The sequence below is a fragment of the Macrotis lagotis genome, chromosome X (assembly GCF_037893015.1).
Source record: "Macrotis lagotis isolate mMagLag1 chromosome X, bilby.v1.9.chrom.fasta, whole genome shotgun sequence".
NCBI lineage: Eukaryota > Metazoa > Chordata > Mammalia > Peramelemorphia > Peramelidae > Macrotis > Macrotis lagotis.
This window is the reverse complement of record NC_133666.1, coordinates 152,200,152-152,227,938: the sequence shown is the minus strand read 5'-3', so window position 1 is coordinate 152,227,938 and position 27,787 is coordinate 152,200,152. Positions and strand designations below refer to the sequence as shown.

Here is a 27,787-nt window from a genome sequence, read left to right as displayed (position 1 = left end):
AATAATAGCTCAATGATATTATCAAATGCCACTAAAGATGGAAATCTTTCAGTATTTTATAATTTTACTTAATTGACTTTTGTCTAAATCTTCTTGGAATGATCTTTCTATATTTCCTCCTAACTTCAATTTCTCTTCTGTGTCAATTGTAAAAAAACAAAAACCAACCCTTACTTTTCCACTCCGTATATGTAGCACAATGCATATTGTACCACCTTCTTAATTCACAAGATTGATAGGACAGGATAGGTAAAGAAATGAGAATAGAGTGGTTTGTCACCTGGAAAAAGAAATAGGGTCTTGGAACCCTGAACTCTTACTTTCTAATCCTGTGTTTTCTCCATATTCTCTCTCTCTCTCTCTCTCTCTCTCTCTCTCTCTCTCTCTCTCTCTCTCTCTGTCTCTGTCTCTCTGTCTGTCTCTGTCTCTCTCCATATATATATATATATATATATATATATATATATATATATATATATATATATATACATATATATATCCTTTTGAAAATAAAAGATTCTTAAAATGATATAAAATTTATGCAAAAAGAAGTTAAAAGACATTTTAATAACAAAAAAATCTGATATCCTAAAATAATGTCTAGAAAGGTCAGAAATGAGATGATCTAACTGAATTACAGTTGGAAAACTATAACCTTGCTTTTTTCAATTCCTTTTTACTCACCGTCTGATGGTTTCTGTCACAGTAACGCAGTCCAAAATAATCTATCTCCACTAGGTTTATGTGATGGAATATGTAGTCAAGGATGACAGAACCTTTTGTTGACTTCTGTAAAAAAGAATTTTCACAATCTTTTCATAAAGACAGTACAATCACTGGTTACAAAGACAGTTATACAAATACATGTAAAATTACTGTTAATTTTGTCTAAATCAGGGATAAATTTATAAAGTCTGAGAAAACTTAATTGTTCTATAATAACTGCTCAGATCGAAGAAAGAAAATAAAAGCTGCATGTACACAGCAAGCAATTTGACAAAGAATTTTGAAATTCTAGTTATTTTTTATGGTTCTTTATTTTCCCTTTGTATTTGAAGGCCCTTTTCCCCAGTCACTTGTAGAATTAGTTGTTTGTCATTGGAATTGTTTAATTTAATTACAATGTGTCTTGGAGTTTATAGCATAAATTATTTTTGTTTTCTGGAAGTAATTTATGGATTCTTTTGATTGTAATTTTGTTTCTGTGTTCAGAAATTCTAAGTAATTTTCTTATATTATTTTGTGGATTGTGTTATTTTTCTGGGAGACCTGCAATTGTTAAATTATCATATTTTCTTTTAATGTTATTTTTGTTTGTTTCTCTTTTTTCCAAAAATGAGATTTTTTCATCATGAATTCAAATATTTTGTTTATGCTGCCAATTATTTTCTCTTGAACCATTAGAGCACATACTGCTATGGATCCATGTTCTCTTGGGAATCCATAGTATTCTCCACCTCATCAGGTGTTGATTTATTTTCTTTTCTCTATTCTTGAATGACTGATCTCTTTTAGATGAATGGGAAGTCATCTTCCTTACTGTTATGAATTTCTTCATATATATGCATATATATATGTATATATATGCAAGATTTTTAACTGAATTATCTTTTTCCTTGGATCTGTGATCATTTCAGTCTTTCCCCTATTAAACTGCTTACTTCTTGACCCTTTGATGGAAGTTTCTTTTAGATCTCAAAGTTATCTTAGCTCAGTCTCTTGATCTCAGCTATAAACCAATCCCTTTTTGCTTGGACCCTCTGTCCCCACTCTCCACATGTTGACACTATTCTCCATTTCCTTTCATTTTTCAGTTCCATGTTGACTTGCTGCCTTCTCAAATAGAGCAAGCTCTCTCTTTCCTGGACTCTCATGTTTGTTGTATAGGTTACAGGTGATTAGAAGAGTAAAGTTCTGTTTCTTATTGCCTCAGAATGGCAGAACAAGGGCAGGAGCAGGTCTTTGGATTAGGGAGCCTAGACTGCAGCAGCAGAAGGAAAATTGCTGAGCAAATCCCAGAGCACAACAATAGGGGATATTGTGCTGTCCCTCTGCCCAGCATGGGGGCAGATGGAGAGAGAGTACTGAATGATGAATTAGGGATTAGGAATTTGCCTTCTCTGCTGATTCACCAAATCAGATTATTACCTCACTCAGCTTTTTTAAGGGTCTCAAACCATCTTGCATTTTACTTATTGATCATTAACAAAAAGGTACCTCAGAGAAATGAGTAATGGCCTTCAATAGATTATTGTCTCATTATTTTTGTTAGAAAGAGAATTTATAGATTTCTTACTCTTTCCATTCTCTCTAATTGGTGGAAGAATATGGCAGTTTTAAAAAAGTTCTTTAATATTCATAATAGTTAATTAGTGGATGAAATTCAGTAGTTTCATTAACAGTTGTGATGATAAAATTAAAGATACTACAGTTTTATATTACATATTCTATTTTTCATTTGAAGAGCCATCTCCAGTTACCCCTATTCATATCTGGCTACTGGACCCAGATGGCTCGGAAGGAGAAAGTGAGGCATTCCCTCACTGAAATCTAACTCATGTGCTTGTCATGTCATCATCTCCCTGATATCATGGTCTTCTTCAAGAATGAAGGACAAACATTATTACTATTATCATTATTACTATGTGCAAAGTATTCTACTAAGCACTACAGCTGAGAATAGGAAAATGTGACCATCATTGCTCTCAAGGAGCCTAATGAAACATATATGTAAAGTTTTAGCTATAAGTCAAATGGAAAAATTCCATGATCCTTCAGTTATGGTGGTAAAGCAAACATTACTGCCTCTTCTTTTTTTTTTTTTTGCAAGGCAAACGGGGTTAAGTGGCTCGCCCAAGGCCACACGCTAGGTAATTATTAAGTGTCAGACCAGATTTGAACCCAGGTACTCCTGACTCTAGGGCCGGTGCTTTATCCACTACACCACCTAGCTGCTCCTTGTCTCTCTGATTCTCTTTTTTCTTCCCTTCCAAAGGCACAAATTCCAAGTGAAGAACAGATAGAAACTAAAAAGCCTGGAAAATACCAGGAATAAGTTATTTTGTATACTCTGATCATAAGATTAAAAGATTTAGAGTAAAAGGGGACCTAGTTACCTAGTCTGGAGCTTGTTAACTAAAGAGTACAAAGATTTCAGGGGCAATTGATGATTCAGTGGATAGAATGCTAGACATGGAAACAAGAAGACTTATCTTACTGAGTTCAGATCTGGCCTTAGACACTTACTAGCTATGTGACCCTGGGCAAATCACTTAACCCTATTTTCCTCAGTTCCTCATCTGTTTGAAAAAAAAAAACTAGAGAAGGAAATGGCAAATGACTTCAGTATTCTTTCTTGGCAATGGTGAAGAAAACCTCAAATGGAACCACGAAAAATCCCACATTACTGAAATGACTGAACAATTAAAAAGAAGATTTCAGGGAGTCTGTGAACCTGAACAGAATGAGAAATTATATATTATTTCAAATAAATTGGTTTCCTTTATAATCTGCATTTTATTTTAGGGATTAAAAAAATACAATTCTGAACTTGCTAACAGAGTACATAATACTAAAAATATTAAGAACCTCTCATCTGGTTTAGCCTATTCATTTCATAGGTGAGTGACTTGAGGTCCACAGGTGATGTGATTTGCCCAAGACCACAGGAAACATAATTTGACATCAAACTAGAATCCTCCACTAAAAATTGGTATTCATAGTGTCTTAAAAGGTAATGCATTAAGTCCAATTGTAGTAAATGAGTCAGGAATTTCCCTGGGGAAAATATTTCCCTCTTAAAGCCTCTTAAAATTAATTTTAGATCTGTATAATCCTATAACATGTGTGGCTATTATTTGCTGCTATAAGAAGGCCTTACCTTATCTATAAAACTGACTAGAGGGATACACTGCAAGTTTGGAGGCTTGAGTTATACTTGATTGTGCCTACAGACTCCAATTTTCTAATTTTTTGGAGAAATTAATCTACACACTGATTTTCTTCATGTACTTTTGAAAGGAAGGGTATAATTACCTATTTTTGTCTAATAAGTTATTAGTGTTACACTTTCACTTCACTATTTAATGTTGGGAAAATTTTAGACCAGAAAAGGTAGGAAAAAAAATCGCAGAAAATTTTATTTTATTTTATTTTATTTTATTTATTTTAGTTTTTGCAAGGCAATGGGGTTAAGTGGCTTGCCCAAGGCCACATGGCTAGGTAATTATTAAGTGTCTGAGACTGGATTTGAACTCAGGTACTCCTGACTCCAAGGCCAGTGCTCCATCTACTATGCCACCTAGCCGCCCCTATTTTCCTTTTCTAAACCAAAACAAAATAAGATAATTAAAGAAACATGGTTCCAAAACACATGGCAGCAAATAACTTATTATCGAATCTCTGTTCCAATGTCTTATGGAAATTTCCTTTTTATTCAATCAATTAAACTTTCATTAATGAATAAGGTGGACAGATTTCTACTGATCATACTTATATTAGTAGATTAAATGACTGAATAGATTAAATAATGTTTTCATTTTTTATTTCATAAAAATTCATGTTTTGGTTTCAATCACATTTGATTCCAACAAAATCAATACCTTTTTAAAGATGGTAGAAAGGATTAATTTATGACTGAAATTTGCAGGAAAAGGTAAGACTTTCATTATAACTTTTTGTCAAGTCATTTCAACTCAATACTTAAATTAATTTACAGGTATACCTACAGACCTACCTATAAGTCTACCTAAATGCAATAAAAGTGGACACATGGATTTTCATCCTCAAAAGAAATAAAGATGGCTAAGTCTAAGACTAGTGAAGTGTGTGTGTGTGTGGGGGGGAATAATAACAAATACTATCAAATAAAATAAACTTCAGACTTTGTTTGAATTAATTTTGTCCTCAGGAAAATGAGAATTATGAACTTAAAATCCATCAGCATTATTGATTTGTTAAGAATGAAGGGGAAAACATTCAGAACAATCTTCTATAGTACAGAATAGATGATACTACATAAACTCAGCAGATTCTAAGAAAACATAATCACATTTACTTAAAGGCAATCGACATTTGATACAAAGCAGACCTATAAACTACATGGAAGGTTATAAACCATAGAGAATCTGAAAGAACTCTAAACAGAAGTTTATTTTGAGAATACTATCAATAAAGTTTTCTACAGGGAACAGAGGAATTTTTCTAACAAGTAATAACACCTTCATAGATTAACATGACATTAAAAACCAGAAAGGCAGGTTTCTACAGGTTATACACAATGACAGCTTTTATGTTCATGCAAAAAAAAAAATCTTATTTCTTCAAAGTGGAAATCAACACTTCAAAAAATACCACAAATTTTGCAGATTAGAAAATGTACAAAAACGCAACTTAAGCATTTAAAAATTCTGTGAATCTATTGTTAGTCTTTTATTACTTAATATACATTAATGTTTAATTTTTTGTTCATAATAAAGTAGGATTGAAACTAGGAGTACCAGATACTAGACTGAAGTTAGGAATAAAGAAAACATATGGGGGGGGGGGGAGCAGAGCCAAGATGGCTACAAGAGAGGATCCTGTCTTAGGCGCTCTCTCATAACACTTCTAAACTAAGAACTCTTAACTAAATTTTCGAGAGACAGAACCCACAGAGGGACCCAGTGAGGCAGTTCTCCTACTCAAGGTAACCTGGAAAAGAGCAGAAAAGCTCTGCTCCCTGGGGTTGGAGGGGCAGCCTGAGTGGTTGCCTGCCAGAGTGAAAGAACTTCAGCCTCCCAGAGGCAGCCCCAGGGCACTGGGAACCAAGGCTCACAGCAGTGGGGGAATTTCCTGACCTACGCCCCAGGGAGCACCAGGCACAAATTGGGGGAATGGCGGGGGACCTCTGCCAGAGTGATGAAGTCAAGCCCTCAGGGCACTCAGCAAGCAGCATGGCCAAGGCAGTCCAGATCCAGGAAACAGAAGCAGGCAGAGCTGGTAAACAGGAGCCCCCAGGGCATGAGCCCATTGAACCTAGGGAGGGGAGTGAAGAGAGAGACTGCTGAGCTCTGTCATCTGCCCTTGGAACAGGACTCTGGGGTTCTGACCACATTCAGAACCTGATCGCAGGCTAGGCCCCCCCATAGAACAGCAGGGCCCCCTCCACCTCAGTCCTATAGCAGAGGGGGCACTTATGGTCATTCACACACCAGGAGGGAGGACAGAGCCTCTCACATTGAGACCCTTGTAGGAGAGTCCCAAAAGCTCAGGAAGCACCCCCAAAACAGGCTTAGGCTGGGAAAATGAGCAAGCAGAGAAATAAGAGGAGCACCATTGAGAAATATTTTGCCTATGAGCCCAAGAAGGATCAAAATCCTCAGTCTGAATATGAGGAAGCACAAGTTCATATATCTAAAGACTCCAAGAAAAAAATTGGGCTCAGGCTATGACAGAGCTCAAAAAAGACTTTGAAAATCAAATGAGGGAGTCAGAAGAAAAACTGGGAAAAGAAATGAGAGAGATGCAGGAAAAACATGAAAATGAAGTCAGCAGCTTAGTCAAGCAAATCTAAAAAAATGCTGAAGAAAATAGCATGCTAAAAACCAGCTTAGGTCAAATGGATAAAACAGTTCAAAAAGTTACTGAGTAGAAGAATGCTTTAAAAAGCAGAATTGGCTAGATGGAAAAAGAGATAGGAAAACTCTCTGAGGAAAATAAATCCTTCAGACAAAGAACAGAACTCAGGGAGATTGCTGAATTTACGAGAAATCAGGACTCAACACTTCAAAACCAAAAGAATGAAAAATTAGAAGAAAATGTGAAACATCTCATTGAAAAAACAACTGATATGGAAAACAGATTTAGGAAAGATAATTTAAAAATTATTGGAATACCTAAAAAGTCATGATCAGGAAAAGACCCTTGACATCACTTTCAAAGAATTACTACAGGAAAATTGCCCTGATATCCTAGAAGCAGAGGGCAAAACAGAAATGGAGAGAATCCACAGATCCCCCTGAGAAAGAGATCCCCAAAAAACCAACCCCTAGGAATATTATAGCCAAGTTCCAGAACTCCCAAGTCAAAGAGAAAATATTACAAGCAGCCAGAAGGACACAATTCAAATACCGTGGAGTTGCAATCAGGATCTCACAGGACTTAGCAGCAATTATATTAAAAGCTCATAGGGCTTGGACTATAATATAATGGAAGGCAAAAGAGCTTAGAATGCAACTGAGAATCAACTACCCAGCAAAACTGAATGTCCTCTTCCAGGGAAAAAGATGGACTTTCAATGAACCAGGGGAATTTCAAATGTTCCTTTTGGAATGGCCAGAGTTGAACAGAAGGTTTGATCTTCAGATACAGGACTCAGGTGAAGCATGGAGATTGGAGGAGAGGGGGGAAATATGAAGGACTTAATGAGGATGAACTGCATGTATAGAAAAATGATACTGATAATATTCATATGAACCTTCTCAGTTAATAGAGCAGGTAGAAGGAACTTTTATAGTTGAAGCACAGGAGAAAGCTGAATTCGAAGATAAAATATGGTGTAAAAATGGAGTCAATAGGAAAAAAAAGGGAAATGGAATGGGAGAAAGAAAAAGGAGAGGGGGAATAGTCCAAGATATTTCACATAATAAGATTTTTTTTATTACAATGAGCTATTGCAATGATATGGAAGGGGGGAGGCAAGGGGAAATGAGGGAACCTTTGCTCTCATCAGAGATGGCTAGGAGAGGAAACAGCAAATATACTCAATGGGGTATAGACATCTGGAGTAAGAAGGAGGGGGGAGCAGGGGGAAGGGGTGGGGATGTGAATAAAGGAGGAGAGGATGGACCATGGTGGGAGACTGGTCAGATATTTTCTTTCTTACTTCTTGCAAGGGGCTGGGATTGGAAGGCCTGTCCAGGACCATAGGGCCAGGTGCATTCTGGGCCTAAGGGGTGGTATGCGGGCTCAGGGCTTCTTGGCCCCAGGACCAGGGATCTGTCTGCTATGCCACTCAGCGACCCTACAGCAGAGTCAGAGTGAAAAGAGAGAGAAAATATAGTACATAGTAGTGGAGAAATAAGAAAGGAGGGAGTTGTGATCAGCAATGGCAATGGTGGAAAAATTTTTGTGATGGACTTATCATAAAGAATGTGATCCACCAGTGACAGAGTTGTTGGTGTTGGAACAAAGACTCAAGCACATTTTTTGTTATTATTATTTGGGGGAGGGTGCAGGGCAAGTGGGGCTGGATGGCCTGCCTGGGGCCACATAGCGGGGTGATCTTTGGGTGTCTGTGGCCGGATTTGGACCCAGGTGCTCCTGGCTCAAGGGCCAATGCTCTGTCTGCCACCCAGCCACCCCTACTATTATTACTATTTTATTTTATTTTATTTTGGGTCTTTTTTTTTCCTTCTTGTTTTTGGTTTTTGCAGGGCAGTGGGGATCGGGTGGCTTGCATGTCATATGGCTGGGTGATTGTTGGGTTTATGAGGCTGGATATGGACTTGGGTGCTCGTGGCTCCAGGGCTGGTGCTTCGTCCATTGTGCCACCTGGCCATACCTACAATTATTACTATTATTGTATTTTTTTCTCTCCCCTTTACTTTTTTTCGCCCAAGCAAAGGGGTATTTTGTTTATTTGTAAACAAGAATATTTTATTAATGTAAAAAACACATTTGTACAAAATGAGAATAAAACAATAAATTAAAAAAATAAAAAATAAAAAATGAAATGTACAGAAATTCAGAAGGAAGTGCAGTTGAACAAGGTAGTTTTGAAAGTAATGTTCAGAATTAATTATGTGACTTTTAAAAAAGTGTGAAATGGAAATATGCAATTTCACATATTATTTTTAGTCTGCTGTTTGAAAATATTATAAAGGCTTTTAAATTTAGAATTTTAAAAAATTAGGTTGAGATGATATGTCAAGCTGATCTGTTTCTGCAAAGAGAATTTTTTGATTCAAAAATAAATAATTTTCAACTTAATTTGTTTTTTAAATAAATTTTCATTGATATCTTCAGTTGCTTAGTTATCCAAACTTCCCTCCCAGAGAACCATCCCATATGACAAATAATATTTTTAAAGAGGGGAAAAAACAGTTCAACTAATCAATTCATTGAAAATATTTTTTAAACAAACCAAATATATATAATATGTAGTTCTTCATTTGAGTCCTGCTTCATCTTAAAATCTTGCTATATTTACTTTTGATTTTTTACTTGTTCTTTTTATCTTTGTTATTGTAGTTACTGCATATTGTTTTCTTGACTCTGCTTACTTCACTCTTCATAAATTCTATATAGATCTTTTCATGTCTCTCTATAAGCAATGTTTTTCAGCACAACAATCTTCCATTTGTTTGGTGGTTCCCCAATTGATGCACATCAACTTTGTTTTCAATTCCTAGTTCTTACAAAAAAAGTTGCTATAAATATTTTGAAAGTATATAGAAACCTTCTTCTTATTGATGGTTTCCTTGGAGTAGAAGCCTAGTATTGGAGTTTCTACACCAAAGGGTCATTTTAGTCATTTTATTTGTATAATTTCAAATTGTTTTCTAAAATTTCCTAGCTCCACCAACAATGTATTAGTGTACCTAGTCTTTTATAATCTCTCAGACATTGTTACCATTTTGGGAAGTCATTTTTGCTAATGTTCAGGGTATGAGGTGAAACTTCAGCATTGTTTTGATTTTAATTTCTTTCATTACTAGTGATTTGGAGAATTCTTTCTTGTAGTTGTGAATACTTTGCAGTTCTTTTGAAAACTATTGTTCATATTTTTTGACCATTAACTATTGGGAAATACTTATAGTTTCTCTCTCTCTCTCTCTTTCACACACACACACACACACACACACACACACACACACACTCAATGCAAATATTTTTTATGCCAGGCAATCACTTCCTCTGATTTTGCCTGTGTAGAATCTTTTCTATTTTAAGTAATCAAAGCTATCCATTTTTATTTTTGGTAATTACCTGTAAATCCTGTTTGTTTAAGAATTTATTTCCTACCTATATCTATGAGAAGTATATGACCTATTTCTCTTTTAATTTTGTAATAATATGACCTTAATATTGAGATCATGTATCCATTTAGGTTTTTTTAGGTTTTTTTTTTTTTTTTTTACAAGGCAAATGGGGTTAAGTGGCTTGCCCAAGGCCACAGTTAGGTAATTATTAAGTGTCTGAGACCAGATTTGAACCCAGGTACTCCTGACTCCAAGGCTGGTGCTTTATCCACTATGCCACCTAGCTGCCCCCCCATGTATCCATTTAGAATGTGTCATGAAATTTGTGTAAAATGTAATATGTATACATATGATGTACATAAATGGTGGAATCTGTTTAATAATGTAGAAGTTTAATTTCTGCCAGTTGACATTCAAGATTTGCCAGTGGGTTTTTAATTCAAATAAGGAGTTTTGTCCCTTTTTTTCTCCTATGTTTTTCATTTTATCAAACTGGGTAATTGAGCTCTTTTGGCTCTGAATCTCCCTGATCTAATGTATTCCATTGATCTATTTCCTGATTCTCAAACCAGTATCAAATTGTTTTGATGACTACTACTTTACACTTTTAGCCTCAATTTGAATGATACAAATGGAAAATCCTAAACTCTTTAAAACTGATCTTTTTTTTTTGTTTAGTCATTTTTAGTCTAGTCCAACTCTTTAGGACTCCTTGTTAGGACTGTCTTAGCCAAGATACTAGGAGGTTTTTCATATTCTACAGCTCATTTACAGAAGAGGAGGCAAATAAAATTAAATGACTTGCTTAGTATCATATAGCTAGTAATTGTCTATGGCTGGATTTGAACTCAGGTCTTCCTGACTGCAGGCTTGGAACTTTATGCATTGCACCACCTAGCTGCTTCCAAAACTATTACTATTAACAAATACTAATGTGAATAGTTTCTTAAGAAAAAAGAGATAATCTTAGAAAAAGAGATAATCTTAGATTTTATTACTACAAATAATATTTCATTATATCTAGAACACTTAAAGTTATGGATTATTTGTTTTAATAAATAAATTGTCATATTTTTCCATAAGTATTTATATAAATCTTATAAATCTTCTTTCTTCCAGTGTCTAAAGTAATGATTTTTCTTCTTGCTAAGCCAATTCCTCTAAACGTACATTTGATTTTATCCTTATCTGTCTTTTTTTTATTTATTTTTTCTTATCTGTCTTTATAAGATTTCTTCCTCAATCATTCCCTCATCTCTTTCAAATCTTCAATCTTCCCTTCAAACAGAAAACCAAACCAAACCAAACAAAAAAACTCCATGGATATTTCAAACTATGATGGGTTTTTTAAAATGTGAAAATTCATTCTTCAACTCATCCACAGGTTTTCAAAGGAATCCATGACATAAAAAAAAGCAGACATTAAGAACACCCCACTTTCAAATTCCCCTATTTCTGTTGAAGGCACCATCATCCTTCCAGACTTTCAAGTTCTTAATCTTGACATTATTCTATATTTCTCACTCAAATTCACTTCATATATCAAATCACTTGCCAAATCTTATTTGTTCCTTCTCTCACATTCAACTCCTTCTCTCCACTCAAATGGCCATCATCTTAATTCAAGCCCTTACTACTTTATCTCATCAGTTATCAGTTAAATTACAACAATGGGTCTCCCTGAATCAAGTCTCACCCCCTCAGTCCATCCTACATACTGCCTCTAATGTAATCTTCTTTCCTCAAAGATAAACTATAACTCCTCTGCTTAGCTTTCAAAAACAATTTTATTGATGTTTACATTACAAATATTTACAGATTATCTGCACTACTGGAGAGCTGTCTTATAATAAAGAAAAACAATTGAATAAAAACAATACAGAGATATTATCTGAAAGTATATGTAACATTACACCTCTCTATTTTTAATTGGTTTTAATTAGCAGAAATTACTTTGTCTTTCCCACCTCCCATCCAACCAAGAGAAAAGAGAGAAGAAAACAAGTTCCTTTTAACAAATGTGCATAATCAAAGAAAACAAATTCCCTTATTTACTGCATATAAAAATATATATTTCATTCTGTACCCTGTCTTTCATGTCTCTGACAGAATATTGTTTAGCTTTTTAAGTCTTACACAGACTGACTCCAATCTATCTTTGTATCTTCACTCTGCTATTTACCCAAACCACCTCTCTGTAGCTCACACATGATTCTCTACCTTCTTTCTCTATGCCTTTGCACTGATCATCCCATATATCTGGAATATTCTCCATATATAGAGATTATATTTGCACTGTATTTATATATATATTTGTCTTTCTCTTGAGAATGTAAGTTCTTTGTATGGACTTTTTCATTTTTTATAACCAAATCCACAGCATTTAGCACAGTGATGGACACATATTAGGTATTTACTAAATACTTGTGAATTGCTATTTATAGCATAGTCTTCTTAAATAAAGTATATAAAATCTTATTGCAATTTATGACAAGTATATTACCATACAAGAGAACAGTAGAGTCCAGTTCCATTAAACAGCTAAAGAAACTTCAACAAACCATTCTATTTCTCATCTATAAAATTAGGATAATACTACCTGACTGGTCTATATTACAGAACTGTTATGAGGATCAAGGGATAGAATAATATTAAAATATTCAAAGGGAAATAGCAAGAAGTACCACAAGGATGAGGAAAATTATCAGCATTATTAAATATTGACTTTCAAACTTTCAACATAATGATTTAATTCTACACTGCAGAATTTCTGGATTCAAAATATTAATAATTAATCTTAAAGATAAAAAGTAAATATTTTCTAGTATGCTAGATAAAATTATTTTCACATATTTTTTTCCCTTTTTAAAAACCCATTTTGGGTCAAATTCAAGTGTCTGATCTGCTTGGTTGGGCCTGTCATCTCACTATGCAGTAGCTTAAGTCCCTCACTTTTTATTTTATATATTTCTTATTAGAAAACCATGGAGGATAGACAAACCTATGAATGCTGGGAAAGAAAGGGTTTCCTTGGAGTTTAAAAGGATTGCCATATAACTGCATTCTGAAAAGACATTGTGTAGCATTTCCTGCTTTTTTGAACAAAAGGAATATTGAATGTCTGAGGCCAGAGGCAGCCTGGAATCCAACAGTCTAATGTTTTTTAAACGTGCCTTACTCAGCACTATTGTAGCCAGTCATGTGTGTCTAGGACTAGAGCTGAGACCAAGAAACATGATCTGAATACAAAATGCTGTCTTATACCCTACTCCAGTGACCTGAGTCATTTAGATAACTGATATTCTCAAACTTCCCCTCCAAAAGAGGGGGTCAAGTATATTAAGTATCTAAGAAATAAATAAATAAATGATACAAACAAACCCATGGAGTATCTGGACTATCACATACCTTGATCCAGAAAAGGTGTAAAGAAATAGGCCAAGGTGTGTGCGTCTATCTCTTTGAAGCCACTGTTATCAAGTGGCTTCAAAAAATTAAATTAAAATATTTAGTAGGACTGAAATAATATTTATCTAGGGGTTAGTAAATTCCATAAATGAATGCCTTCTTTTGCCTGAATCCTGAATAAGGTAGTATTTTCCCTACTTCCTTTGTTTAAAAAAATCTCCCTGTTCCGTACAACTTTTGGGAAATTAAGATATTAGTAAAACAAAGTAAACTAATTTTATTTCCCTTTTCCAAACTACCAGTCCAGAGTGAAAAAGTTCACTATTTGAAACCAGATGACTTTGGTTCAAATGACAGTTTTGCTAGTTACTCTCTGCATGGCTTTCAGTAAATTATCCAGTGTATCAGGGCTTCAGTTCCCACATGTACAAAAGAAAGTTGAATTAGGTGACTTCTTAAGGTCCTTTTTAGCTCAACATCAATGATTTTATGAGCCTTCCTTTTAAAAACTTCTCCCAGAAGTTACTCTGAGATATGGGATATTCTCAAGTGTTCATTAAGAAAAATTATCTAGTTTGAAGACTTTCTAGATTTGATTTCTCTTTTTCTTCTTATCTGCTGTATGATCACTGTTCTGCTCCTTTGAATTTCAACATGAGCAGAGCATGAAGGGACAAGGAAATTCAATTGAATTAATTTTTTTTAAAAAATAGATCTCTAATAAAGTTATATTCAATATCTTGTTGTGGTATGATTATAACCCTATATATTTGAAGGCCCAACTCTGATTGGGATTGGATTAAAGAGAAAGTAATACATATATCCATATCCATATATTTTATAGAGAGCTATATATTTTAACATTATCTAAATTCATAAAGAATAAGAGGGGAAAAGGATTGGGAAGGGGAAAAGGATAAGGGAGAGAGTTTTAGAGGGAATTCCATTTACATCAGAGAGAACAATACATGCATTTAGAAAGGTATAAAAGTTTTTTAAATTTATAATTTTAAGGGGCAGCTAGGTGGCACAGTGGATAGAGCACCAGCCCTGGAGTCAGGAGTACCTGAGTTCAAATCCGGCCTTTGGAAAAGTATAGTCTCCTAAATATAGATAGAAACAAGGGAACAAAAGTACAAGATGGGGAGATATGATAAGGGAGGGATTCTTGGAAGGGGGTAGGTTAAGGAATAGGAAGGCAAGGTAGTAGATAGAAATAAAGCAAAACAATGAGAATGGATGGGGATAGGCTGAAAAAAGACAATGAAAAAGAGGAAGAAAATAAATTGCAGGCAATTATAATGTAAAATGTGAATTGGATGAATTCACCCATAAAAATGAAAACAGCAGATTAAAAGTTTGAAGGCAACAATATGTTGCTTTCAAAATGCTATAAAAATGAGAAATAAACAAAATAAAGATCAGAAGTAGAATGATTATGTTAAATAAGCAGGGGTAATGATCATGATCATTAAGTTAAAGCTAAAAGATTTAATCTAAAGCTAAAAATAGGGATATTATAAATCAACTATATTAATCAATATTGTTTTAGGCTACTTAAAATAACTAGATAGTAAAAAATGGATAATTCTGAACACAATGTGTAGCATTATTTTGTTTGCTTGAAATGGAAATTCATTGTTTTATATCACATCCTCTTATATTTTGCTGTGTATATGGCAATGTTTCTTTTCTTATTCTGTCTTTAAATTTAAAACAAATTTAAAAACAAAAACAAACACAAACAAAGAAAACGCACCACATTAAATCCTGATCAGGAAATTCAAGGGGAAAAAACAGCAATAGTGAGTCACTTTTCTAGTCCAGGTTGAAATCTGAGTAGTAGCTTTCTGCAGAACCTATCAGTGCAGGAAGAAGCAAGAAATGGAATGGAATAAGCATTTATTAAGTGCCCACTATATGTTGTCAATTAAGTGAAGAATGTTTTGCAAATAATTTATTATCTTAGAGGCTTTGCCCTAGAGCAAGAAGAGGTGCTAGATCCAATATTGGGGATAAATTCATACTCAGGAGCAGGAACAATCACTACCAAGTGATAGTTCTGTTGTTTGCTGCCTAGTTTTTAGCCAAAAATATAGATGGTAGATTGAGGTGGGTGCTTTTTACTCAGAGATGAGTTTACATGGTGAAGAGCAGTTGCAGGTCCTATACTGTGCAAGAAAAGAGAAGCAAGACCAGAAACAAATAGCCACTTATATGATTCAGATTTGAGAAGATCAAACCTAATATTTATCCCAATCTGAAGCCTAAAGAGGGATAATGAGGGCAGACATTTCAGATGATAGTTCTCCTTGAAATGGCAGAGCTTTCCAGCTGACTGATAATGTCTACATCTAGTAACAGTCTACTGAAATTCCAAACAGGGTGAGCCCAGAGTTCAGATGAGGGGAGCAGCAAAGAGACTTTGTCAGTACTGAAAACTTGCATTCTCCCAGTCTGAACTGGCCCTGAGATCCTAGATCTCTATTGAATGAGAAGTGGGGGGAAAAATGTACTCTAAGCTGTACACAGCACCTTTATAAAAAGTAACCGTGTGCTGAAGCAAAAAGATCTCACCAAATAAAATGTGGAAAAGAAATACTAACCACATTATTCATTCATGTAATAAACACTATACTCAATAAAGCAATTTGATATTAAATAACAGAAAATTAGTGAATCAAAGAACAAACTATAGAAACAACTGAAAACTTCAAAGAAAATGACAAATATGAGAAAAAATATCAAGGCTCGGGAGAATGCAACTAAAAGTTGTCCTCAGAGGAAATTTTATTTCCCTAAATGCTTTCAACAACAAAAGAAAGAACAAATTTATGAACTGGATATGTAATTTTAAAAAATATGTTAATAAAAACAAAAAATTCTCAACTAAAGAACAAAGGGGGGCGGCTAGGTGGCACAGTGGATAGAGCACCAGCCCTGGAGTCAGGAGTACTTGAGTTCAAATCCGGCCTCAGACACTTATTACCTAGCTGTGTGGCTTTGGGCAAGCCACTTAACCCCACTGCCTTGCAAAAAAAAAAAAAACCAAAAAACTAAACAACAAAGGAAAAATTCTGAAAATTAAATAAGAAATTAATGGAACTGAAAGCAAAATGATCTATTGATAAACAAATACTTTGTTTATTGGTTCATTTATTTGTTGTTCATTTGTTTGTGTGTTTATGTATGCATTTATGTATGTAATTTTAAAAAATATGTGAATAAAAAAATTCTCAACTAAAGAACAAAGGAAAAATTCTGAAAATTAAAGAATTAATGGAACTGAAAGCAGAATGATCTATTGATAAACACCTTCCATTTATTTACTTATTTGTTTGTGTTTATGTAATTGTGTATGTATTTGTTTATTTGTTTATTTACTTGTTTATTTTTTGTTTGGTTGGTTTTTGCAAGGCAATGGGGTTAAATGGCTTGCCCAAGGCCACACAGCTAGGTAATTATTAATTGTCTGAGGCCCCATTTTAACTCAGGTACTCTTGACTCTAGGGTGGGTGCTGTATCCACTGCGAAACCTATCTGCCCCTAAACAGACAAATACTTAACAGAAATAACATTTTTTAATTATAGCCCATTAAGAGAAAATGTTCAATCTTAAATCAACTCCCAAAATCATGGGAGTGGGGGGAACCAAACAAATTTCCAGACCAGATGCATTAACAAGTGAATCCTGTCAAACTGCTAAAACATAATTGCTTTTCCTCTTCTTTTTTCTTTCTTTCTTTCTTTCCTTTTATTTTTTTATTCTCATTTTGTACAAATTTTTTTTTACATTAATAAAATATTCTTGTTTAAGAGTAAATGAAATACCCCCACCCCCCATGAATATAGACTAGCTTGAGCGATAAAGTAAAGGGGAGAGAAAAAAATTAAAATAAAAAAATAGTAATAATTGTAGGTATGGCCAAGTGGCGCAATGGACAAAGTACCAGCCCTGGAGCCACGAGCACCTGAGTCCACATCCAGACCCAACAATCACCCAGCCATGTGACATGCAAGCCACCCGATCCCCACTGCCCTGCTAAAACCAAAAAGAAGGAAAAAAAAGACCCAAAATAAAATAAAATAGTAATAATAGTAGGGGTGGCTGGGTGACAGACAGATCGTTGGCCCTTGAGCCACGAGCACCCTGGTCCAAATCTGGCCTCAGACACCCAAAGATCACCCTGCTATGTGGCCCCAGGCAGGCCACCCCAGTCCCATTTGCCCTGCACCCTCCCCCAAATAATAATAATAAAAAATGTGCTTCAGTCTTTGGTCCAACACCAACAACTCTGTGGCAGGTGGATCACATTCTTTATGGTAAGTCCATGGCAAAAGTTACTTCCACATTTTTCCAACATTGCCATTGCTGATTGCAACTCCCTCCTTTCCTATTTTTCCACTACCATGTACTATATTTTCTCTCTCCTTTCACTCTGACTCTGCTGTAGGGTAGCTGAGTGGCCCAGCAGACAGATCCCTGGCCCTGGGGCCAAGAGGCCCTGAGCCCCCATACCACTCCTTAGGCCCAGCATCCACCTGGCCCTATGGTCCGGGACAGGCCATCCAATCCCAGCCCCTTGCAAGAAGTAAAAAAGAAAATGTGTTATATCTGACCACTCTCCCCCCATGGTCCATCCTCTCCTCCATCACTCACATCCCCCCTTCCCCCTTACCCCCCTTCTTCTTACTCCAGATGCCTATACCCCATTGAGTATATATATGCTGTTTCCTCTCCTAGCCACCTCTGATGAGAGCAAAGGTTCCCTCATTCCCCCTTGCCTCTCCCCTTCCATAAGATTGCAATAGCTCATTGTAATAAAGAAAAATCTTATTATATGAAATATCTTGGCCTATTCCCCCTCTCCTTTTTCTTTCTCCCATTTCATTTCCCTTTTTTTCTATTGACTCCATTTTTACACCATATTTTATCTTTCGAATTCAGCTTTCTCCTGTGCTTCAACTATAAAACCTCCCTCTACTTGCTCTATTAACTGAGAAAGTTCATATGAGTATTATCAGTGTTATTTTTCTATGCAGGAATACATGCAGTTCATCATCATTAAGTCCCTCATATTTCCCCCCCTCTCCTCCAATCTCCATGCTTCACCTGAGTCCTGTATCTGAAGATCAAACCTTCTGTTCAGCTCTGGCCATTGCAAAAGGAACATTTGAAATTCCCCTGGTTCATTGAAAATCCATCTTTTTCCCTGGAAGAGGACATTCAGCCTTGCTGGGTAGTTCATTCTTGGCTGCATTCTAAGCTCTTTTGCCTTCCGGTATATTATATTCCAAGCCCTATGAGCTTCCAATGTAGTTGCTGCTAAGTCCTGTGTGATCCTGACTGTAGCTCCAACGATATTTGAACTGTGTCCTTCTGGCTGCTTGTAATATTTTCTCTTTGACTTGGGAGTTCTGGAACTTGGCTATAATATTCCTAGGGGTTGGTTTTTTGGGATCTCTTTCTCAGGGGGATCGGTGGATTCTCTCCATTTCTATTTTGCCCTCTGCTTCTAGAATATCAGGGCAATTTTCCTGTAGTAATTCTTTGAAAATGATGTCAAGGCTCTTTTCCTGATCATGACTTTCAGGTATTCTAATAATTTTTAAATTATCTTTCCTAAGTCTGTTTTCCATATCAGCTGTTTTTTTAATGAGATATTTCACATTTTGTTCTAATTTTTCATTTTTTTGGTTTTGAAGTATTGATTCCTGATTTCTCGTAAATTCATCAATCTCGCTGAATTCTATTCTTTGTTTGAAGGATTTGTTCTCCTCAGAGAGTTTTCCTATCTCTTTTTCCATCTGGCCAATTCTGCCTTTTAAAGCATTCTTCTCCTCAATAACTTTTTGAACTGTTTTATCCATTTGACCTAAGCTGGTTTTTAGCATGCTATTTTCTTCAGCATTTTTTTGGATTTCCTTGACTAAGCTGCTGACTTCATTTTCATGTTTTCCCTGCATCTCTCTCCTTTCTTTTCCCAGTTTTTCTTCCAACTCCCTCATTTGATTTTCAAAGTCTTTTTTGAGCTCTGTCAGCCTGAGCCCAATTTCTGTTTTTCTTGGAGTCTTAGATGTAGGAGCTTGTGCTTCTTCATCTTCAGACTGAGTATTTTGATCCTTCTTGGGGTCATTTGCAAAATATTTCTCAATGGTGCTCCTCTTATTTCTCTGCTTGCTCATTTTCCCAGCCTGGGCCTGGTTTTGGGGTGCTTCTTGAGCTTTTGAGACACTCCCACAAGAGTCTCATTGTGTGAGGCTCTGTCCTCCCTCCTGGCCTGTGAATGACCATAAGCGTTCCCCTCTGCCACAGGGCTGAGGTGGGGGGGGGGGGGCCCTGCTGTTCTATGGAGGGTCCTAGTCTGCAATCAGGTTCTGAATGTGGTCAGAGCCCTGCAGTCTCTCTTCACTCCCCTCCCTAGGTTCAATGGGCTCATGCCCTGGAGGCTTCTGCTTACTGGCTCTGACTGCTTCTGTTTCAGGGTCTGGGCTGTGCTGGCCATGCTGCTTGCTGTGTGCCCTGAGGGCTAGGCTCCACATGCTCGCTCTGGCAGAGATCCTCTGCTGTTCCCCCACTTTGTGCTCGGTGCTCCTCGGGGTGTAGCTCAGAAGACTCCCCCGCTGATGTGAGCTGGGGCTCCCAGTGCCCTGGGGCTGCCTCTGGGAGGCTGAAGTTCTTTCACTCTGGTGGGCCACCCCTCTGGTGGGCTGCTCCTCCGACCCCGGGGAGCAGAGCCTTTCTGCTCTTTTCCAGGTTACCTTGAGTAGGAGAACTACCTCTCTGGGTCCCTTTGTAGGTTCTGTCTCTCCAAAGTTTAGTTAGAGTCCTTAGTTTAGAAGTTTTATCAGAGAGCACCTAAGACTCGATCCTTTCTTGTGGCCATGTTGGCTCTGCCCAGCTAAAACATAATTAATTCCAACACTACATAAACTCTGCAATTATGAGAATGGAAGTCACTTTGTTCATATCTATTAATAATGCAAATAGAGTATTGATATGCAAATCAGGAATAGAAAGCAGAGGGTAAAAAAAATTGTAAACCACTATCCTAAATTAAAATTGATGCAAAAATTTTAAATAAAATATTTGCAACAGGTGACAATGACATATTAGAAAGATTATAAATTATGATCAAGTTGAATTTATATTAGGAATGAACAACTAGTTCAAAATAAGCCTGTATGTATAATAAACCATATTAGTAATACAAACAATAAAAAAAAGTAATTGCAGCAATTGATTCTGAGAAGGCTTAGACAATATTTAAAACCTGTTTGTGTTAATGGAGGTTTTTAGAAATCAAAGGAATAAATGAATTTTCTTTACTAAAATAAATCATATTTATCTAAATCTAAGAGCAAACATCATATATATAATGAAGTCTTTTCAATAAAAATAAGGGCAAAGTCAAGTTGCCTATTATCATTATTACTATCTAACAAAATACCAAAAATACTAAATAGAGCAATAAGGAAAGAAATAAATCAAAGGAATAAGTACAGGCAAAGAAGAATATAACTATCACTTATAGCAGATGATACAATGGTATACTTAAAGAATACTAGAGAGTCAATTAAAAATTAATGCACTTAACTACAGCAAAGTTTCAGGATCTAAAATAATCCACACAAATCATTAGCATTCCAATATAAAACAAATTAAACTCATCAAGAAGAGTTAGAAAGAAAAGTTTCACTAAAAAAAGTCTACAGAAGACACTCAGCAATGTCAACCAAGATTCACCTAGGCACTATATTATTCTAAATTATAAAAACCCTCTTTGCAGAAATGAAGACAGATGTAAATAACTAATTTCTAAGGAATGTGGAAGAGAGAGGTATACAGAGATTCATTCAAAAATAAGTATAGTATTCTACTACTTTCTTTTTTTACTAATTACTTCATAATCTGGAGTTTTATTCTGTGGGATCCTGTTAAATAAACCTTAGATTATATGTAGTTTTTGACCATGATTTTTGATTAGCCTGTTGGCATGTCTGAACTAATACTTGTGTGTTTATCAAATACAAATAGTATGTGAATACAGGTTTTAGACGTCATTAGCAGTTTTTGTTTTCTTCAGACCTCTCCTACTTCATGCATAAAATACCCTAAACTTGAGTAGCAAGGTCCCCAACTCCTGCACAAACACTAATGTATGAAAATATTTAGTTTAGCACAGTCCATGTACAAATAAAGAAACATAACTACTCTCAGAAGTAGTTACTTGGTTTGAGTATGGATAATGGCCTAGAAAAAGCCTTTCACAATAGCTACTCTCAGAAGTAAGACACTTTACTGAATAATACTCGTCTTTCATCTTGGACCTCTACTATTCAATTAATTCATTCCATAAGGCCCAAATAGTCCTATTAAGCAAGTCCAGTCCTCCAGTTGTAAGAGTCATATTAATGATTCTTTTTCTTGTCTTAAAAATTTTCTATTGTGAAAGCCTTTTTCTAAGATATTATCGATACTCAAACCGAGTAACATTCACATATAGAAATTCTTTAATTTTGGATTATTCAGAAGGCAATGTCTTCAAAGCTGGCAAATTTCACTCTCCATTTGTCCTTTGAAACTGCACATCAACACTAAGCCTACCTCTATCTTATGTCTTTACAAGGACTCTAATCAATACTCATAACTTGAGCTGGAAGATTCTTTTTCAGTACTCCAATCTCAGATTTGTGCTCAGAAATGGAAATAGAAAGGTAGCAGGCAATCAGGAAATGGAGTCCAGGAGCACTACATACATCTGAGAGTGAAGGTAAGAGCTAAGGAGAAATCTTTTTCCCCCAAGAGAGTAGACAGCATACCTTTGTATGTTATTGTATTCCAATATCCTTTCCATCTTATCTTCCCATCTCATTTTAAAATAATTTGCTCTTTTCTTGCCATCTATCTGCCTAATAGATTTACTGAATTTCAGTTATATCTTTTGTCTTTTATTTTCCCATGTTTTTTTCCCTTTCTTTTTAAACACTATGTACTGGGAATATTTTTTCAGGTTTAGTATTCAATTTGTTTATCTAAGTTCAGTGATGTTATTGCAAGTAGGTAATATTTTTGTAAAGCTAAAATCATACCTTTTGTTTTTCTGGATTCTTGTAATAGTTTAAAATGTTCCTGTCAAACTGTGCCAACTTCATATAAATTAGAAGTATATTTACTAATCTGTTTTCTCCATACCACTGTGCCAACTCTAATATCAGCTCTAAGGGTTCCTGGATGTGCCAACCTCCTGGAGGGAGAGATTTACATTTGCAGAGCTCCTGGAATAACTGACAAGGCTCAAAGATCTTGGGTTTGAGCCATCCTGCCTAGTATGAGCTCCTGGACACACATGCTACTAGAAGTCTGATGTCCAGTCCACATCCTAAATTGAAGGATACTCCCTTCCTTTTGATAGACAAGCCAGCAGATTTTTCAGATCCTGCCTTCTGATAATGTAATCTATTTTTTAAAAACCCTTTCCAAAGCTATATCTTACAGGTTTGGGCTCTACAGGCAGACCTTCCTCTGCACCTACATAATCAGCAAGCTTAGAGAAATATTAATAAATATGCATACTAACCTAATTCTGTTTTGCTCTTTTTTTTTTTTAAGGTTTTTGCAAGGCAAATGGGGTTAAGTGGCTTGCCCAAGGCCACACAGCTAGATAATTATCAAGTTGTTTTGCTCTTTCTTAAGGCCATGTTCTGGAGGTTAACTTTTGTCCATTATCAGAACAAAAACGGAAAGCTAACACATTTAATTATTATTATTTTTATAGACAAAACTCAGTGAGGACCTTGGTGATGAATTGTAGCCAAGAATGATAACTCTTTTCTCTTTGTGGGCTCAACTAATGTGGATTTGGAGAAAAAACAGAAACAAAGAGCCTAGGTGAGTCATATTTTGTGCTTCATTTTGGCATAGACCCACACCTAGAGTCAGGTTTTTACCCTTACTGCTCTTTGGAGCATTTAATATTGAGAGTAGATACACATTTGTCTAGTAACACTGGGAAGAAAAATAACCCTGATATCATGTGATATATTATAGACTCAACTGTCTCATTAAAATGTTTTAAAGGGGAGTGGTTAGGTGGCAGTGGACAGAACACAGGCCCTGGAGTCAGGAGTACCTGAGTTCAAATCTGACCTCAGACACTTAATAATTACCTAGCTGTGTGGCCTTGGGCAAGCCACTTAAACCCACTGCCTTGCAAAAAAACCTGAAAAAAAATGTTTTAAAGGGCCCACAATAGATTGTTTTACAAGAATTGATAATAGGGCAGCTAGTTGGTGCAGTGGCCCTGGAGTCAGGAGGACCTGAGTTCAAATTAACCTCAGACTCTAAATAATCTCTTAGCTATGTGACCTTGGGCAAGTCATTCTTAACCCCATTGCCTTAAATAAATAAAAAAAAAATTTTTTTAGAAAAGAATTGATAACAAGACAGTTGATTTTTCCTTCATAAATCACAAGTAGCAAACTGTGAAATGTTAAAACATGGATATTTCTTGAGAATTGTATTTTGGTATGAATTCCCAAAAGTGAGATATTAATTAATTTAATTTCTATGGTAGACACTGAAAGTTAGTTAGCTGATCTAGCCTAGCTATCTTACTACAAAAGTTCAAACTTTTCTGATTACTTCTGAAGCACCTGCCTTATTGCAAGTGCTGCTACAGAAACAAAACAGAGTTCAACAATTGGTAACTTTTTTGGAACTAAGACTTCTATGACTATTATGTTTTGGAAGGCTTCTGGGAGAAACATACCAGCAGCTAGAACAAGCAACCATTTTACCTCTAAAGCACACATGAAGGAGGAAGGTAAGCAAGGTTAAGTGAAGCACTTGATGCCTAATTACACACTCCCCCACCCAATTCCTGCATGATGTAAGACAATGCTTCTGTCCCCAATGCATCCATGAGAATTGATGTTTACACTTTGGGGGCCAGAGGAAACTATGCGTTTCCTCTGCCTTGCCCATTAAAGAATAACTGGTTCTCTATTAGATTGCTTTCTGTCTGGGTGAGGGAAGAGAGAAGGAAAGGAGGGAGAAAAATGTTAAATGTTAAACTCAAACCTTGCAAGAAAAATAATTGTTGAAAACTACCATTGCATGTAGTTAGAAAAATAAGTAAATAAATAAAATATAAAACAAAACACCAAAACTGGCTTAAAGCTCTTGTCCAAGTTAAGCTGGTAGATTATTTCCCTTCCTTTAGGGAAAGGACATAACCCAAGAAGAGAAGCAGCAGCCAGTACTAAGTGTTTCACATTACTCTTCATCTTCTTTCATTGTGTCCTCATTTAGGTAATACCCTCTAACTGAAGGAATCCAATAGATTCTAAGGGTCTCTTCTCTTCTCCCTCTATCCTTGGTAGTCTTATCAGCTCTCATGAACTTAATTACCATCTCTAAGCTAATAATTCCCAACTCTATCCTGCCCCAAACTCTGTAGCCCTCCAATTTTCAACTATCTTTTAAACATTTCAGACCGGATTTCTAGTAGACATCTTAAATTCAACAAGTCTAAAACAGAACTCATCTTTGCCCTTAAATCCTTCCCTCATTCGAAATTTCCCCTAATACTTCTTTTTAGGTTTTTGCAAGGCAAATGGAGTTAAGTGGTTTGCCCAAGGCCACACAGCTAAGTATCCCTATTACTTTTGAGGGCACCACTTAGTCCTATAGGGTTACAACTTATTAACTTGGCCCCACCCTAACTCTTTATACAATCTGTTGCCAAGGCTTGTCAATTTTACCTTTTCAACATATCTTAAATATGGCCCCTTTTCCTTTCTATTACTGCCATCACTCTGGTATGTCTATTCCTATCACTAGATAGGAATAGCCTGCTGGTAGGCTGATCTATCTCAAGTCTCTCCCCAACTCCATTAAATTGCCAAAGTTATTTTCCTAAAGAGAAGGTCCAACCAAGTTACCTTCTCCCACCCCACTTTCAATTAGATTCCAACCCCCCAATCATCTCCAGAATCAAATATGAAATCCTTTTTTTAAATATTTAAAGTCTTGCATAATCTAGATGCTCCCCCCACCTTTTGATTCTTCTTACTCCCCACCATATGCTCAATTCAGTGACAATGGTCTCCTTGCTATTCCAAAGGCAATAAACTTCATTTCTCTGCTCTGGGTATTTTTTCTATATATTTCTCAACCCTGGAATGCTCTCTCTCTCTCTCTCTCTCTCTCTCTCTCTCTCTCTCTCTCTCTCCTCATCTCCACATTTCTATTTTTCCACCATATAGCTCATTTGTTCATATTCCCTTGACTGTTATTCCCCCCATTAGATAGTGACTTCCATCAGGTCAGTGATTGACTTTTGCCTGTTTGTAGCCTCAGCACTTAGTACAATACTTGGAGAATAGAAGTTGCTTAATGCTTAATTGACAGATTTCTGTAAACAATCCAAGTAGCAGTCTGTCCAAAGCTCAAAAATTCTTCAGTCAACCTGCCAGGGTAACCAAAGTAACAAAAAGTAAGCATCAGTAACCAAAGTTCCTTTCCTTCCAACTGGGAGTTAGAATATCAACTATTTCCCAGGAATCTTCCCTCCCCTCTACTTGCATTTATCAATAATAGTCACCACAGTCTAACTCTTCACTCCCTTCCTCCAAAGTCTAGTAATGCTAGACTCAAGTAAGAGCCCTATAAAAATCCAAAGGACTATTCAATTAGCAAGGTACCCCTTTCCTTCTGGGGCCCCAGAAGTTTCCAGAAGACCTGATCTGTTGCCACTATCTTTCCTGATTTCTTTTCATATTGATAGTACATCCCCTCAAAAAAGCTGACCTACTTTGCTGTTTTGTATGTACCATGTTTCCTTGTACCAAACTGTGGGCATTCAAAATTCTCCTAAGTCTACAAAATATTTCCCCATCTTCATAAGATGATTAATATAGATATATGGTTAGCATGTATTTCTGTGAAAGGGAGAAGGGAAGTAAGGGAGAAAAATGTAAAACTCAAAACTTAACAAAAAAAAAAGATTAGTGAAAACCACCATTAAATATAGTTAGAAAAATAAATATTATAGTAAAAAAGATATTTTCCCCTTTATCTAAAAGGATATGTAGTTGCTGCTAAATCTAACACTAATGAAGATAGAAATTTAGGAAGAGGTTTGGCTCTCTGTAAAAGAAGAAAATACCCCTACTTAGAAAGAAGATAGAGTAACTATCTTCACAAGCATGAGAGAGGCAAACTGAAATAGTTCTACTAAACTATAAAGAGGGTTTACCAATTGAAAGAGATTAAAAATATAAATCTATATTGATCCCTACACCTAGTAGAGATAAACCCTTGAAGCAAAAGTGAACCAAGGCTTGAAGTCAAGTGAGCTACTGAGCTATAATTATATATATATATATATATACATATATATATATATATATATGTATATATATATATATATATATATATATATATATATATATATACACACACACACAGGGTATACTTTCTCTTTAGACCTGTTACCAAGCAGTCATCTTCCTTCTATCTTCTTTTATATGCACTCTCCCATTTTCCAATTTAATCTCACACAAAACACAATTCCCATTAATTGTGTGTAGTGAGGTTTAATCCATAATATTCCAAGTCTGTTTCTCCACTATCACTTCTATCTGACTTTCATTTTCACCCTTTTCTCCTAAGGTATTTTTAGGAAAAAAAAAACCCTAATGGTCTCTCCTGTTCTTTTTTTTTTTGATTTTGTCTTTGGTTGCTGTATTTGTTTATCTTTCTTGTAGTTCTGTTCTGTGATATTTGAAATACAAATAATTTGTGTAGATCAGTTTTCTTTGTAAGAATGTTTTGAACACCTCTTCTTACAAAAAAAAATTGATCTACACAAATTATTTGTCTTAGCTATGTCACCTTAGGTCACATCTGGACTTCCTTTGTTTTACAGAATATTTCATTCCATTCACTCCTGCAATTTCTAGTGTATACATAACAGTTTTCTGTTAATCAAATTTCTTTTCCTTTATATTTGAAGGTCTTTCTCCTTTCTCCCACAACTATGTTTTAACAAATTATGATCTTTTCCTATTTAGGATTCCTATGTTACTTCAAACTGTCTTAAAGTGAAGAGTCATGTCTGAGACCATTGGGTGAATATTCTAGTTTGGACATGCTCCTCTCTCTTGGCTAGAATAAGCTTAGATATTATATTAATGATGAATTAAAAGTGTTTATGGAAGACTTGTACTTAATACATAGATCATGTGCTAATATTTTTTCTTCATTTGTTTAAACAAAGATGAAAAATTCCTTCATGAAAGGGCATGTTATTCTTCAGAGAACTCTCATTTCCCTTATTTTTGAAGGTGTGATTTTTATGTTGTCCTTAATGTATTGAAAGTATCAGAATCATATACAATAGCTATCAACA

General features: G+C 35.6%; 1 protein-coding gene across 1 annotated transcript in view; it reads right to left on the bottom strand.

Annotated features, from left to right (window-relative positions):
• The window catches only part of EPB41L4A (erythrocyte membrane protein band 4.1 like 4A), a 198,857-nt gene that overhangs the window by 143,179 nt on the left and 27,891 nt on the right, over positions 1–27,787 (bottom strand). Inside the window, exon 2 of the mRNA XM_074205000.1 lies at positions 685–789. Coding sequence (XP_074061101.1) covers positions 685–789 — 105 coding nt within the window. The remainder of the gene's footprint in view (positions 1–684; positions 790–27,787) is intronic.